This window comes from Lineus longissimus, chromosome 6 (genome assembly GCF_910592395.1).
Source record: "Lineus longissimus chromosome 6, tnLinLong1.2, whole genome shotgun sequence".
NCBI lineage: Eukaryota > Metazoa > Nemertea > Pilidiophora > Heteronemertea > Lineidae > Lineus > Lineus longissimus.
The window spans coordinates 550,142-567,035 of NC_088313.1; the positions used below are offsets into that span (position 1 = coordinate 550,142).

A 16,894-nucleotide genomic window follows, 5' to 3' on the forward strand; every position below is an offset into this window, starting at 1 on the left:
TATCCAGCTGCCAAAGACGGGTGTGAAGGCAATACTGCCAAAGACAAAACAATAGAAGTGAAAGCTGCCAAAGACAGTTCAGAATTTAATCCTATCAAACTAAGTACCCATGATCCAACTGCCAAAGACAGTTGTGAAGACAAAACTGCCAGAGACAGTCCTATTGGTCTCGCTGCCAAAGACAGTGATGACAAGAAGCCTGTATTTGTATCTGAAGGAAGGATGAATGTTTCACAGCAAGGAACTAATTCCTGTAGAATTGAGGTTGCAGTCACCAATGATACTAAGAAGGATGTATCCATTAGGATCATAGATGAAGTGGACTCTGTGAATGAATCAGCAGAGGCTCCTTGTGTTCAGAGGGAAAGCCATACTCCAGCTCCCAGTGAGCCAGCTGTTGAAAACGAGATTGACGATGATGAGAATAGCTGGGATGAGGACTCTGTGAATGAATCAGCAGAGGCTCCTTGTGTTCAGAGGGAAAGCCATACTCCAGCTCCCAGTGAGCCAGCTGTTGAAAACAAGATTGACGATGATGAGAATAGCTGGGATGAGGACTCTGTGAGTGAATCAGCAGAGGCTCCTTGTGTTGGTAAGGAAAGCCATACTCCAGCTCCCAGTGAGCCAGCCATTGAAAACGAGATTGTCGATGATGAGAATAGCTGGGATGAGAACTCTGTGAGTGAATCAGCAGAGGCTCCTTGTGTTGGTAAGGAAAGCCATACTCCAGCTCCCAGTGAGCCAGCTGTTGAAAACGAGATTGTCGATGATGAGAATAGCTGGGATGAGGACTCTGTGAGTGAATCAGCAGAGGCTCCTTGTGTTGGTAAGGAAAGCCATGCTCCAGCTCCCAGTGAGCCAGCTGTTGAAAATGAGATTGTTGATGATGAGAATAGCTGGGATGAGAACTCTGTGAGTGAATCAGCAGAGGCTCCTTGTGTTGGTAAGGAAAGCCATACTCCAGCTCCCAGTGAGCCAGCTGTTGAAAACGAGATTGTTGATGATGAGAATAGCTGGGATGAGGACTCTGTGAGTGAATCAGCAGAGGCTCCTTGTGTCGGTAAGGAAAGCCATACTCCAGCTCCCAGTGAACCAGCTGTTGAAAACGAGATTGTCGATGATGAGAATAGCTGGGATGAGGACTCTGTGAGTGAATCAGCAGAGGCTCCTTGTGTTGGTAAGGAAAGCCATACTCCAGCTCCCAGTGAGCCAGCTGTTGAAAACGAGATTGTCGATGATGAGAATAGCTGGGATGAGGACTCTGTGAGTGAATCAGCAGAGGCTCCTTGTGTTGGTAAGGAAAGCCATACTCCAGCTCCCAGTGAGCCAGCCATTGAAAACGAGATTGTCGATGATGAGAACAGCTGGGATGAGGACTCTGTGAATGAATCAGCAGAGGCTCCTTGTGTTGGTAAGGAAAGCCATACTCCAGCTCCCAGTGAGCCAGCCATTGAAAACGAGATTGTCGATGATGAGAATAGCTGGGATGAGGACTCTGTGAGTGAATCAGCAGAGGCTCCTTGTGTTGGTAAGGAAAGCCATACTCCAGCTCCCAGTGAGCCAGCCATTGAAAACGAGATTGTTGAAGATGAGAATAGCTGGGATGAGGACTCTGTGAGTGAATCAGCAGAGGCTCCTTGTGTTGGTAAGGAAAGCCATACTCCAGCTCCCAGTGAGCCAGCTGTTGAAAACGAGATTGTCGATGATGAGAATAGCTGGGATGAGGACTCTGTGAGTGAATCAGCAGAGGCTCCTTGTGTTGGTAAGGAAAGCCATACTCCAGCTCCCAGTGAGCCAGCTCTTGAAAATGAGATTGTTGATGATGAGAATAGCTGGGATGAGGACTCTGTGAGTGAATCAGCAGAGGCTCCTTGTGTTGGTAAGGAAAGCCATACTCCAGCTCCCAGTGAGCCAGCCATTGAAAACGAGATTGTCGATGATGAGAATAGCTGGGATGAGGACTCTGTGAATGAATCAGCAGAGGCTCCTTGTGTTGGTAAGGAAAGCCATGCTCCAGCTCCCAGTGAGCCAGCCATTGAAAACGAGATTGTCGATGATGAGAATAGCTGGGATGAGGACTCTGTGAATGAATCCGCAGAGGCTCCTTGTGTTGGTAAGGAAAGCCATGCTCCAGCTCCCAGTGAGCCAGCCATTGAAAATGAGATTGTCGATGATGAGAATAGCTGGGATGAGGACTCTATGAGTGAATCAGCAGAGGCTCCTTGTGTTGGTAAGGAAAGCCATACTCCAGCTCCCAGTGAGCCAGCCATTGAAAACGAGATTGTCGATGATGAGAATAGCTGGGATGAGGACTCTGTGAGTGAATCAGCAGAGGCTCCTTGTGTTGGTAAGGAAAGCCATACTCCAGCTCCCAGTGAGCCAGCCATTGAAAACGAGATTGTCGATGATGAGAATAGCTGGGATGAGGACTCTGTGAATGAATCAGCAGAGGCTCCTTGTGTTGGTAAGGAAAGCCATGCTCCAGCTCCCAGTGAGCCAGCCATTGAAAACGAGATTGTCGATGATGAGAATAGCTGGGATGAGGACTCTGTGAGTGAATCAGCAGAGGCTCCTTGTGTTGGTAAGGAAAGCCATACTCCAGCTCCCAGTGAGCCAGCCATTGAAAACGAGATTGTCGATGATGAGAATAGCTGGGATGAGGACTCTGTGAATGAATCAGCAGAGGCTCCTTGTGTTGGTAAGGAAAGCCATACTCCAGCTCCCAGTGAGCCAGCTGTTGAAAACGAGATTGTTGATGATGAGACAAGCTGGGATGAAGACTCAAACAATAGTGCAGCAGAGATAGATGAAGGAAATAGCTTGGATGAGGTGAATGACATTTCGACAGATAGCAGAGAAAATCATTCTTCTGTCTCTGTGATTGATAACGAGGAGAAGAGCTGGGATGAGGGCTCGATAAATGATGTGGCAGCAATTACCCTAGTCACCAAGGAAAATCAGGTCCCTTGTCCTTCAGACCCAGCGTTTGAAAACAGTTGCAAAATAGAGTTTGCAGTTGCACATTGCACTGATTTAAGAATGAAGGACGCACAAGAGACTACTTCATCTGTCACTGAAGATATCAGGTGTGATGAAGACCTAGAGATGTCTGTTGAAGTGATAAGTACAAGAGATGAGACTGGGAAGAAGATAACGGATTTAAGCCCATTGCTTGGAAAGAACAAAGCAGCATTGCCAGCTTTGGGAATCGGCAGAAGAGCAGATCCTTTTGGAAAGAAACCTCTTCCTGATCCCTTCCTTATGAGGACTGAAGAAAATATTCCTGAACTTGGACAGAAGGATGCAATCGAGGGTGCTGCCCTTGAACCTTCACAAGACGTGCTGAAACAGTTTGTACGGCAGATTGATCGCACTGAAGAAGAGAAATCAACAAACTGCAATTTAAGTTCAGATATTGAAGAGAGGGACCTCTCTCCAAAAACTATGACGGCTATTGATCGAATTTGCAGCATATTTCAGGAATTGAAAGAAGATAGAGCCAACCGGATTGATGACATGGACCAAGATCATACAGGTGAACATGATCAGGTGCATGTTCCCTCCTCACCTTCTGAGATGGCTGTTGAGCGCAGTTGCAAAAAAGAGTCAGAATCTGTAGAAGAACCAGAATTTCTACCTGGTCACCAGGAAATTTGCACTTCTGACGACAGTCAGTGCAGTATTCTTTGGGATAAGAAACGACGTTGTTATGTTCTTAACCCTGCTAAATGTGATGTTCTTGATGGTTTGGACAAAGGAACTGGTCTGAAATCTGCCTCGAATAAAGATTCAGAGAAGTTGAAGCCTGCGGTGCCTGAAATAGCTAATAGAGTAGATTCTTCTGGTAAGAAGTGGGATGAAGGATCAAACATTGGATCTGTCTCATATGAAACTTCTGATGAATTGAAGCCCCAGGCACCGGAAATTGCCCAGGAAGCAGATGATTTTGATGAGAAGAAGTGGGATGAATGTTCGTCATCAGATATGGATTCTGTCTCCTATGAAGCTTCGGAGGAGATGAAGTCCCCTCCACGAGAAATTGCCAGGGAAGAGGATGATTTTGTCAAATGCGAGTGGGATGAATGTTCGTCATCAGATATGGAGTCAGTCTCCTATGAGGCTTCAGAGGAGATGAAGCCCCCTGCACCAGAAATTCCAAAGGAAGCGAAGGATTTAGTGGAAAAGCAGTGGGATGAACGTTCATTATCAGATATGGATTCTCTCTCCTATGAAGATTCGGAGGAGATGAAGTCCCCTGCACCAGAAATTCCCAAGGAAGCGAAGGATTTAGTGGAAAAGCAGTGGGATGAACGTTCATTATCAGATATGGATTCTCTCTCCTATGAGGCTTCGGAGGAGATGAAGCCCCCTACACCAGAAATTGGCACAATGGCCGAATCCTCTGAGAGGAAGTTAGATGAAGGATCAAATATTCGATTCGTCTCATATGAAGATTCAGAGGGGATCAAACCACAGGCAACAAGTATTTTCAAGAAAGCAGATCTGTTTGCAGAAAAGCCCGCACCTGATCCCTTCTTTATGAAGCCTAAAGACACTGATGCTCAGCAGAGACTTACTGATCCAATCAGTGGTAATTCACCCAAGTTGAAACAAGGCATGCAGCAAAAGAAAAGACCAGATCCTTTTGGAGAGAAGCCAAAGCCTGATCCCTTCTTCTTGAAGCCTAAAGAAGTTGATGCCCAACAGACAAAAAAGGATCCAATCCGTCCAACTGGGCTGGCACAGGTCGGTGAAAAAGTGATATTATCAAAATATTCTGCTGCGCTGCCTAGCATACAAGTAGCTGAGCCTTCAAATAAGGCAACAAATGGGCTGGGCCTGTTACCAATTAGTAGACCTATTCTGAATTCATTGAATAACTCAGAAATTATCAATGATAGTGTTCATCAGAGAGGTTCAGGTGGCACGCCTGTGTTTTCAACTTACAAAGTCCTTGGAGCTAAAAGAACACAACCACCTCAAGTTGAACAAGATCCTGCTAAATTCTTGGAGCAGATTGGAATACAGAGAAGTTTTGATCAAAGAGAAAGCGATGGAATGCATTTGGACTCTCTGGATGAGCAACCGAGGAAAAGTTCAAAACATGGAAAGGCTAAGCGTATGGAGGATAAAAGCAAAGTCATTAAGCACGATCCATTAAACTTGAAGAATGGTGGAGAGCCAAAAGCTCACCATGATCCAACCGCACCTAGTCAGGTAGAAGATCAGAGATATTTAGTTGAAGATGCTACTGTCTTAGTTGAGCAGAGTCTTATCAAGCCACAATGGAATTTGGGTCTGGTTCATGATGAACAGCCAGCACCCTCTCCACCCAGGCAACCAAAAAAGAAATCGTATTTGCAGAAGTACTTGGAGAAGCAAAGAGCAGCAAAGCACTCTGACCCTGGTAATAAACCGATAGGGACGCCCCCAAGGGTGTATTCCCCACAAAGATATGGGCAAGGCAGTTGCAGTCCTAGACAGGTAAGAAGTCCAGCTGCTTCAGTAAAAGCCACAAGTTCCCTGGCAAGAGGTCCAGCTGCATTGGCAAAAGCTGAATATTGCCTCAAGAACAGTGCATATTCTAAAACGTCCAAGACAGGAATAGTTGCATCACCTTCTTCCAGAGAGAAGAAATTACATCATGATCAAGCAGATGCCAATGCAGAATTGGCAAAAGTCGATGCAGCGAAAGAAATAATGATGGCAGAGGATGATCCCAGAACAGAGGAGGAATCCAATGAAAATTTGCTGAAAGCAGCGGCTGAACGAGTCAAGGCTGATACTCGGCGCTTTTTGAAAAAGAGTGAGAAGACAGATGCTGTAGAAAAGTTTTCCTATGTTGATCAACTGAAGTTGTTCCAAGCTGAGGCAGAACAGGAATTGATTGATCTTGTGGAGGCTTCCGAACGTGAAGCTGCCTTACAAGAACTTAACAATCCAAGACGCTTCCTGAAAAAGAGTGAAAAACCAAAAGCTTCTACTCCAGAACCAATTGCAGAACAACAAGTAGGGTGGGAGGTTGATGGAAAGTTTGCCTCTATTGAAGAACTAGTGATTCAGATGATACCAGACCAAGCTAAAACATGGGAGGAATTGGGTCATTTTGTAGAGCCTGACAAAAGTGAAGTTCCCCTACAAGAACAACCTCCAGTCGTGAAAAATGATCCCAAACGCTTCCTGAAGAAGAGTGGAAAGGCTAAAACAGAAAGCATACCGAAGCCTTTTACTCCTGAACCAATTCAAGAACCACAAGAAGAGTGGGAAGACCATGGAAAGTTTGCCTCTGCAGAAGACTTGATGAAGTCAGACCATGCTAGTGCACAGCAGAAATTGGCTGATCTTGTAGAGTCTGCCCAAAGTAAAGTTCCACTGCAAGCACAACCTTCAGTCGGGAAAAATGATCCAAAACGCTTCCTGAAGAAGAGTGGAAAGGCTAAAACAGAAAGCATACCAAAGCCTTTTACTCCTGAACCAATTCAAGAACCACAAGAAGAGTGGGAAGACCATGGAAAGTTTGCCTCTGCAGAAGACTTGATGACGCCAGACCATGCTAGCGCACAGCAGAAATTGGCTGATCTTGTAGAGTCTGCCCAAAGTAAAGTTCCCCTGCAAGAACCTTCAGTAGCGAAGAATGATCCAAAACGCTTCCTGAAGAAGAGTGGAAAGGATAGGACAGAAAGCATACCGAAACCTTTTACTCCTGAACCAATTCAAGAACCACAAGAAGAGTGGGAAGACAATGGAAAGTTTGCCTCTGCAGAAGACTTGATGACGCCAGACCATGCTAGCGCACAGCAGGAATTGGCTGATCTTGTAGAGTCTGCCCAAAGCAAAGTTCCACTGCAAGCACAACCTTCAGTCGGGAAAAATGATCCAAAACGCTTCCTGAAGAAGAGTGGAAAGGCTATAAGAGGAAGCATGTCAAAGCCTTGTACTCCTGAGGCAAGGACACAAGACCGAGATCAACCATTTGAGTTGGAAGATGACGGGAGGTTTGCCTTTTCAGAAGAACTGATGATGTCAGGAAATGCTATAGCAGAGCGGGAATTGTCTGCTGAGTGGGAAGAGGATGAACGACTAGCTGTAGCAGATGACCTGGTGATGGTGCAGCATCCTTGTGCACAGCAGGGATTGGCTGCTCCGTGGCAAGATGATGAAAGGCTAGCAGAAGAGCTTATGAGGTACGAACATTTTAGAAATTGCGAAAATTCTGAAGATGATAAAAGACTGACCCTAGAAGAAGAAGTGGAGATGTTGCAACAAGTTTGTGAACAGCAGGGATTGAGTTTTGATTTGGAGGATGATGAAAGGCTAGCCTATGCAAAAGAACTGATGATGTTGCAATATGCTTGTGCACAGCAGGGATTGGCTGTTGAGTGGAGTGATGATGAAAGGCTAATTGTAGCAGAAGGAATGATGATGTTGGAACATAATAGAGCACAGCAGGAATTGGCTGACCAAAGGCAGAGTGCAGCATCTCAAAAGCATCTTCCATCACAAGAGTCCTCAATTGTGAAGAAAGATCCAAAGCAATTCCATAAGAAAAAGTCTAAAACTGATGACATGGCAAAGCCTTCTGCTCCTGAGACAGCACAAAATCCAGAACAACAAGTTTCCAGTGAAAATGATGGAAAGTTCTCCTTTGCGAATGACCTGATGTCTGTGGAACGTCCTACACCTCAGCAAGTTCTAGCCGACAGTGCCCAGTTAGTAATACCTCAAAGGAATGATTACCCAGAGGATCTATCATTACTGGGAAGAAATGATCCGCAGCGTTTCCTGAATAAGAGTAAAAAGCCTAAAACAGAAAGCATGATGAAGTCTTTTGCTTCAGAGGCAAGAAAACCAGATCAAGTACAGGAGAATTCATGTGAGGTTGCGAAAAAGTTCTCCTTGGCGAATGACCTGATGGCTGTAGAACGTCCTTCACCTCAGCAAGTTCTAGCTGACTGTGCCCAGTTAGTAATACCTCAGAGGAACGATTACCCACATGATCCATTTGCTCCTGAAGCAAGGATACAGAATCCCGACCAACCAGTGGAGTGGGAAGACGATGGGAGGTCGGCCTTTGCAGAGGAACTGATGATGTTGGATCATGCTAGGGCTGAGCAGGAATTGGCTGATCATAGGCGGAGAGCAGCTGCTCAAGGAAATGTACCACAGCAAGGAAAGGATCCAAATCGCTTCCTGAAGAAGAGTGGAAAGTCTAAGAAGCCTAGCACAGAAGATGTGGTAGTGCCAGATGCTCAATTTCCTGCTGAAGTTGAACCAATCTACGATGCAGAGGAAGCAATGTTGTTGGAGAATGCTCAGGCACAGCAGATGGGCAATATTCCACAACCACTTGACAGCAATATCGAGGAAATGCAACAAGACACAACTGATGATTCAGAAGTTGATGAATATATGAAAAAGGCGGGGTGGTCAGGACATTATTGCAGACCGGACAGAGCTATGGCCCCTCCATCACTGAGGAATATTGCTACTGATCCGCAGTGGGAGGAATTAGATGATCCAGACTTAGCAGATAAGCTTCCATCGGTTCCAAATCAATTTGAACATCTGCCTTCAACGGGTCCGTTTCTACCCATGCCTCCATCAGGCCAATTTGTGCCTATGCCTCCATTAGGAGCCACTCAATTCACACCTGTACCTCCATCAAGTCAGGCTCAGTTTACACCTATGCCTCCAACAGGTGCAGCTCAGTTCACACCTGTACCTCCATCAGGTGCAGCTCAGTTCACACCTATGCCTCCATCAGACGCAGCTCAGTTCACACCTATGCCTCCAACAGGTGCAGCTCAGTTCACACCTATGCCTCCATCAGGTGCAGCTCAGTTCACACCTATGCCTCCATCAGGCGCAGCTCAATTTGCACCTAAGCCTCCATCACTGCCTTCACCAGGTGAACATGTACCAAGAGAAAGGCTTAGGCCATCTCCCAGAAACATTGACCATGATTTCTATGGAGGTGAGATCAGTTTGGGTGCACTTCCTGATGATGTGGTACAATATCTGCAGGAAGATTTTCCTCATCAAATGATGCCGCATCACATTGAAATGAGAGGACACCAAGGATTAGAACAATTTGAGGATGAATATTATGAAGAAGTTCCAATGGGTGCCACCTCTATGCTTGCACCACCTATAAACATGATGCGAAACATTCACCCTCCACCCCAGCGCATAGAAATGATTCCGGATCGACCAGTTGTGAAGATGCAGAATCGTGAGAATGACCTCCCACCTCTTGGCAACAAAGGACAACGACCACATACAGCAGCATTAAATCGTAGAGAGATGCTGCAGCCGATCGGTGGGCCAAGCATACCAACAAATAAGAAGACCATGGCTTCACAGCAGAGCCCACTGGGGCCAATTTCTCCAAGAGGTCAAAGCCAAAATGCAATTTTGGCACCTGTACCTCCAAAGGGGGCACCACAAGGACACCGGAGAGGTAACCAGGGTGCGGTTAAGCGTTGGCCTGCTCAAGATTTTGCAGAAGATCGCACAATTTTTATGCAGCAAAATGGACCAGGTGGAATGTCCAGGCCAATACCACCTCCAAGGAACGTTGACAAATTCTCGGGAGGTAGGCAAGATACGGGTGGATTTCTTGATCCCATGGTCCAGAGGCGGCACCCTCATGCAGTGCCACCTATTGTTGAACTTGGTGGACACAAAAGAAAAGAACGCTTCCACGAGGAAAGTAACCGCCTTCCACCGTTTTCGGGAGCCTCCGTTCTGGCACCACCTACATGGCAAGACTCCTTGCCTTCTTTCAAGAACAATGAACAACGACCGCCTCCAATGGCAATGAGGAGACAAGAGATGTCATTGCAGCCGGTAAATAGTCCACAAAAACCATTGCAGTCAATCAAGCCAAGGACGGAGTCAAAGGCAATGAGGAGACAAGAGATGTCATTGCAGCCAGTGAATAGTCCACAAACACTATTGAAGCCAATCAAGCCTAGGAAGGAGACTGAGGCAATGAGGAGACAACAGATGTCATTGCAGCCAGTGAATAGTCCACAAACACTATTGAAGCCAATCAAGCCTAGGAAGGAGACTGAGGCAATGAGGAGACAACAGATGTCATTGCAGCCAGTGAATAGTCCACAAACACTATTGAAGCCAATCAAGCCTAGGAAGGAGACTGAGGCAATGAGGAGACAAGAGATGTCATTGCAGCCAGTGAATAGTCCACAAACACTATTGAAGCCAATCAAGCCTAGGAAGGAGACTGAGGCAATGAGGAGACAACAGATGTCATTGCAGCCAGTGAATAGTCCACAAACACTATTGAAGCCAATCAAGCCTAGGAAGGAGACCGAGGCAATGAGGAGACAAGAGATGTCATTGCAGCCGGTGAATAGTCCACAAACACTATTGAAGCCAATCAAGCCAAGGAAGGAGACTGAGGCAATGATGAGACAACAGATGTCATTGCAGCCAGTGAAAGGTCCATATAAACCGTTGCAGCCAATCAAGCCGAAGAAAGAGACAAAGCAGAAGATGAAAAAATGACAAGCCAAGCTGATACCAATCTAAAGACTTCTTGAGACAAATGTCTCAAATTGTATATAAGTTAAATGTTCGATTTGCAAAAACAAAATATGGTGCAAAACTACCAAAAAAATAAATATTTAAAAACCCATATAATCTTTTTGTTTGTTTATAAAAGTTTGATATACTAACCTAACAGGAAATTTCATGTGTTTAGATGTAGTACAATTAATGATGTTGTACAATGTCATGGTTGTATAACAATATTTGGCATCATTTTGGAACAATAGCAGAGTTATGATGTCAACTTCGGTGACTGGCATGTGATGTGACCGGATATTTTGGCCACTTTTGGTGAACAAAAAGGACACGCCGTCATAATGGAATAGGAAAAGTGCATTTTCGTCTCCTCCAAGAGAAACCCTGTCGTTTGTTCTCACTGAATGTGTGTCTGTTTCTATTCAGAGCAGCACTGATTGAGTTGGAACCGAGGACTTGGGTGCTTTCAGCAAGTCTAGCCTTCATGTACCATTTAGTAGTTATTACATTATTAATGGCATTATTTGCATCAGCCACTAGATTTTCTGGTGAATTTCCAATGGCAAAAATCAATGGTTGCATGCCAGATAATGTGCCTGTTCATTTGTTAGGCCTATATGAGCCAAAGGCCTCCGATCACTATGCTTTTACCACCGGTGCTCGGGAGAACCATCTTAGAGGAGGGTCTCTGGGGGTGTTTGTACAGCACAGAGTGGAAGTTAGGGATCACTATGCTGGCAGAGGAAGTGTTAAGGGTTGACCATGGGTACATTGACACGGAATAGTCTTGCCGAGGTCCACAGCCGAGGCTCTTTGTAGCTGAACTTAAATCAGCTTGAAGAGATGACACAAGGAAAATGTAAGTTCTTTTCACCTTTCCTGATCTGAATTGCCGACTTCAGACCATGTTCCTTGCATGCGCGGACATCCACATCCAACAATCACTTCTATAATTTCCGAATGGCTGGTTTCGGTCAAAGAGATTTTTCAATTTTGTATGTTGAAGTGTTAATAAAAGTGGCACACAAAGTCACTTTGTGAAACTTGCTCAGCATTCCGATATGATAATTGACGAGTCCAAGAACTTTCTGGTGCAGCTCCTTTCTCATTATCTCGACGACAAAATACACTTAACACCAACATTTTAGTTAACTGAATTTAATAAGTCCATGAACAATTAGATAAAAATTAGCTCAACAAAACAATTCTACAGATAACAAAAGACAACAAGGAGGATCAAGTCCTCTGAGAAAGTTACATAGACTGAAAGACTTAACTTTGACACAACAATACTTTTCTGCTGTATTGCAAGGCCAAAGAGTCGAGCAGTTTGTCACTCAGACCCGTCCCCCCTAAAGGCCTTATCGAGTCGGCAAATATTAAGATAAGCACGAATCTGATGTCACTCAACAGATCCTGTCATGGCTTATAACGTTCCCAAAGACAAATTGTTTTTCGTTTTCTGGCGTCACCCAAATTCTCAGATGGCCATAACTGTATATTTTTTATTGCCGATGGTTAATCGAGATCCATGCAAGGTCAACCCTTCCTACAAGTTCACTAAATAAAACAATATCACAGATGAAAATACAACATGACTGAGACAGTATCACAGAGACATTCATAAACCTGTAACAAAGTTGAAGGAAACATCTAGAACCGTTTTGGTACTTGTACATGTAAGTTCAAGCCTAATTTTGGCAGAAGAATTTTTGCCGATTTCAAAAACAAACTAAAAATCCTATTAGTGTTACGACAAACACAATGAAAACCACTCATATCACAGATCAAGACAGCTACAGTACAGAGCTGATCAAGTCAACACAAAACAACTTAACAAGTATACAACAAGTTTTTTTAAAGAGAGTCCAATAGTATCTAGTGTAAATAAGAATTAGAAGAGTATAAAAACATACAAGTTTTCAATGACAGGCCCCCTGGCTTGTCATTGCAGACTTCTAAACTACTCTGACAATAAAGGATATGTCATCAAATATGCAATTACAAACCTAAGTGTCAAGCAATAATAACAATGTGAAGAACAAAACATAGCAGCACTGGAGTATTACTATACACAATTATTAGAAAAACATAGAACACTGTAAACTGTGATATGTTCCCAAGCTAAAAGTTGGTCAATTACATCATTTCCAATAAGTAGACTAGATATACCAAAATTTGATATGTTAATGCATTAGAGTGCAAAAAACCCTTTCTCTCACAGAGAACAGGGGGTTAAAGCTGTTATTCAACAGGGTTCTTCTTTTTCTTTTAGTTGGACCCCTTCTGTTTTAAAGTCAACCTTGCACTGAGAGTTAATAATAATATGCCTCAAACTGATTCTGGCTTGGAGTTAAAAGGGTTAACATACCAAAACAAAGACAGACACAAACAAGCATTCTACACAGTTTGATTCAGAGATTCCTCCCCCTCTTTCTTTAATCCCTTCTTCCCGAACACATCAATGTAGAAACTACCGCCATTCCACGCAACCAACGTCGAGACGAGCACCAGGAATACACAATGCGCGATGAAATAGTCGTACCAGAGTCGTACAAAGAGAAAGCCCACGAGACAGTAGATCATCGTGAACAACGCGAACATCCAAAACTGAGCCCTGGAAAAGAGAAGAAGAACAAACTCTTCATTCTTCATTGAGGCGAGATATCATACCCGATCATCTTTCACGCATTTTGGTAGGCATTTGGTAATTTTACTCCATCTTTGCAGCCAACCAGCCATTTCACGCATTCCAATCGCTAAATCAGCATCACGACTCAAACTTGACAGGATATGAACACGAATGGCATCCTGCATGTGCCAATTTCAATGATCTCAATCTTTATAATACAGAGAGAATAAAGACAGCTATTAGCAATGAAACCTGCTTACTTCACTCCACAGCAACGTGTTAATCTTGCAATAAAACCATCGTCCTTGCCCACAAGATATGAGTAGGTGTCTATAAAGCCTTCCTTTGGTCGTATACACACCCTCACAAGCACGTGATAGAATATCTGCAAAATTAGAAGAGAAACCATTGAATTAAGAGTTGCTAGAAAAATGTTTAAAAAAATGACGAGCAACACAGTACGTTTCGCCATACTTACAAAATGAGCTAGGAAACCCCCAAGAGGTACAGCAACTAGCCAAATAAAAGAAGGGGTAGCTTGTACAATAAATGGACTATACCAGTGTGTGGAGGTTGCTACTGGATACCATCGTATGCTGAAATGGAATCAAAGAAAAGTACATTTTCAAATTTCATATTTCTACATTCTTGAAGCATCAACAATATCGTAAACATCTCCTCTTGCAGCTTTGGGTGGTACATTAAGAATAAAATGTTACTAGTACTTAAGTTCAAATACCTTTTGGCACACAAATAGCCAGTTTGGCCAGGTCAAAGTGTATATTGTGTGTTCCATCACTGATGCCTTGCAAGGCGAAATCTGGATCTTATGCGAATAACTTCAATAAGGCCAATGAAGCCAGTTATCCCAAGTGCCAACTTTTGCCAGAGGGGGTCAAATTGATTACAAGAAGATATCCAATCATGAAATAGCTTCGATAAGATGACACTAGTGGCAATCAAGCTTTAGTTAGCTGACAACAGGGGGCCATATTCTTGGCAAACTGGACTTGTGGCCTTGAACGAGTCATTTTACTTCTAATGTTACTCACCAGAATGATACAAATGCTGGTATGACATGAATATAGGCCGAGGTGAGTCGGTCGTAATCATGGAATACTAGGGAGTTTCTGTAGGGAAGTATTGCAGACATCAACGGACCATTGGCTATAGCAAACATCACCATGAAGACTTCATCATTACCAGGACACGCCCTGCAACAAAACACACCCACATGACACACACACTGACCCTTTTTTGCAGTTCAAAATGAATACAGAGACTTGTAGGCTTTTTCAGAAGTAAATGTCCATGTTTTTTTTGGCTGTAGACCCCCTTCCTTCAGTTTTCAAAACAAAATGATATTTTTTGATTTAATTCATTTCCACGAATCCTTGGCATTCCTTAGGACTCCTTGTTTCTTAGATTCCTTAAAATCTATATGGCCAGCCCTGATTGATAATTAAATTCAAAAAGATGATTTGTTTTCTTTACTTACCATATTGATATGTAGCAAAACAAATTACCAAAGTAGCAGAAATCCAGGAGGAAATATTGATACTCGAGTTTACTGAAAAAATAGAAGTTTATTTACACAGCATCTAATAGTTAGATAACAACTGATACAACTGATACAACCACAATTTGAATCCCTGAATGTCACCTCCATTTCTGCTGACAGATCAAAACAATTTCAGGAAGACATAAAAATGGCCAATCCTCCAAAAATCAGAATCCCTGAAATACAATTGTGCACCCATTTTGACAAAAGATACCCATTTACTTACAAAAAGAGAAAATATCTGAATACAATAAGTATTGGGAGTGAGACTGTGTAGTAGTAAGGGAGGAACCACTGGACCTCGAGGAGGCTGTAGACCAATGTGATGACTGTCACCAGGGCTATCACGTAAATCAACTTCTCCATGATGTGCTGATCCCTCAATGACTGAAATCAAAAATATATCATCACCAAAAACCTAGGCAGTTGGTATCACTTCATCTTTGCATGTGAGAATGATGAGATGAAATTTTAAACAGCAATATTTAATCTACGGCCAATTGAATATGAGCAAATTGGCCAAGTTCGAGCTTCATTTGTGAACATTTCATGGTTTACAGTGCTTGATAAGGTAAGGTAAAGTGGCACAATTATAGGCCCCTACCCAGCAGAGAATAGCTGGCAGTTAACAGTAATGCACGCAGAGGCTATAATTGTACAACTTAAAGAAATCATGATTGAGGACCCTCACAACTTATTGGAGTTGGTAGGGATCAAGCAGATGAAGGAGGACTTCCACAAAGATGTCTATACTTACTGCGATGCATTTTTCGCTGGAACCACAGGTACAATGAAATGCTGAATTGTTATCATCTCCTGTCTGCTTGCTACTCACAGTCACATGTTTAAGGGACACATCCCCATTTCTGTAAGTGAAATAAATGTTTTAATGTTTTCCATTACATTTCATATGATAACACAAGAACACAAACTGAGCAAAAGAAGGGAAAATGGGGATTAAATATAACCTGGTTCACAAATCTACAGCAAGGTAAGTTGAATGGGAAATGTCCCCAACATGTTTAATGGGAATAAGTTTTGGTACGAATGACAGAAGAAAGAGAAAATTCATACCTTACAATATCACCATTTATATCAATATTATCATTATGAGTAGCTCCATTTTTGGCGCTGGCAACCTGTGTGGATGATGCTTCATCAGCCATCTCTGTCTCTGTTTCAAGCCCTTCCACAACATGACTGTTTGTTATTTCCTCCCTGGTTTTAACGGATTTGACCTGCAAAATGGCAGCACCATTTTCATGGTTCGTCTGCGGATTGACTTTAGTCTGCTTTTTCAGCGGGGATTTTTGAGATCGGTGCCCTCTGCCAGTGTCCTCTTCAGTCATTTTTTTGATTGATATATAATCTCAATCTGAAAAGGCATAAAAAGCACAAACTTTACAATATATCGAGAGGGATACCCCCCCCCCTTTAGTTCATGTGCATTTAGAACCCCCTGCTGATTGGTCTTGGAATCCTCGCATCGAATATGGACATGAACCGGTGGCCTGAAGTCAAAGAGGGCCACAGTACTATAGATAGCATTCCAGTAAGGGGGGGGGGGGGATTTATTCAATTATTGGACGTGGTTCACAACATTCTTTTTCAATGACACTGACACTTGTAGTTGTACATAGTTGATCTAAAATCTAAGCCAATTTCGCAAGAACTGCTAGAAAAACAAGCATTTTCAACCCGAAACAATCGCCCAGTTAAGGCCATACCCTTCTAGCCTTCTTGATAAACAAATTCGTCTCTCAAGGTAAACATTCAAACTGATGCCTGATATGGACACAAGGTCCCACATGACCTGGATACTATAAATTCCACAAGGGTAGGCCTACTATTGCCTAAACTGGGGGATTTCTTGCATTTCTTGGCCTTGTGACAGTTGTGACAAGTTGGGTGGTTTTGACAGCAGTTACCAATGTCAGAATGTGTTGGTGACGTCCAAATTTAGAGGCAAGTTCTCGTTCATTTTTCACATACAAAACACACGAAATCGGAGTTAAAGTGAGGTTTACGTTATTCTATAACAGTATAAGATAAAATTTATCTACACATTTTCCTCCCAAACATTATCATAGGCCCGACAGCTATCAAACTCGCCCCAGTGCCGAAATCAAAAAATTTCAGAACGAAATCAGCGC

General features: G+C 43.3%; 1 protein-coding gene across 2 annotated transcripts; it reads right to left on the reverse strand.

Moving 5' to 3' along the window:
* Nucleotides 1–11,719: 11,719 nt before the first annotated feature.
* Nucleotides 11,720–16,886, reverse strand: LOC135489186 (uncharacterized). Of its 2 annotated transcripts, none has more exons than XM_064774410.1 (9): nucleotides 16,670–16,886; nucleotides 15,816–16,116; nucleotides 15,499–15,607; nucleotides 14,968–15,128; nucleotides 14,679–14,750; nucleotides 14,233–14,394; nucleotides 13,659–13,776; nucleotides 13,441–13,565; nucleotides 11,720–13,165 (listed from the first exon to the last, which is right to left on the reverse strand). In XM_064774410.1, exons 2-9 carry the CDS (start codon nucleotides 16,088–16,090, stop codon nucleotides 12,949–12,951), a joined length of 1,239 nt encoding a protein of 412 aa, XP_064630480.1. In that variant the 5' UTR covers nucleotides 16,091–16,116; nucleotides 16,670–16,886; the 3' UTR covers nucleotides 11,720–12,948. The 2 variants fall into 2 exon arrangements, with proteins under 2 accessions (XP_064630480.1, XP_064630481.1); XM_064774411.1 differs by having other exon boundaries at nucleotides 16,805–16,869.
* Between the last annotated feature and the right edge of the window lie 8 nt (nucleotides 16,887–16,894).

What these genes read in the sequence shown, in the direction of transcription:
- LOC135489186 (XM_064774410.1), bottom strand. Translation starts at nt 16,090, where the DNA reads ATGACTGAAGAGGACACTGGCAGAGGGCACCGATCTCAAAAATCCCCG. An exon ending in CCAGCGAAAAATGCATCGCA is followed by an intron (nt 15,129 to 15,498) that starts GTAAGTATAGAC and finishes TTTTGATTTCAG; the next exon opens with TCATTGAGGGATCAGCACAT. An exon ending in CCAGCATTTGTATCATTCTG is followed by an intron (nt 13,777 to 14,232) that starts GTGAGTAACATT and finishes ATTCCATTTCAG; the next exon opens with CATACGATGGTATCCAGTAG.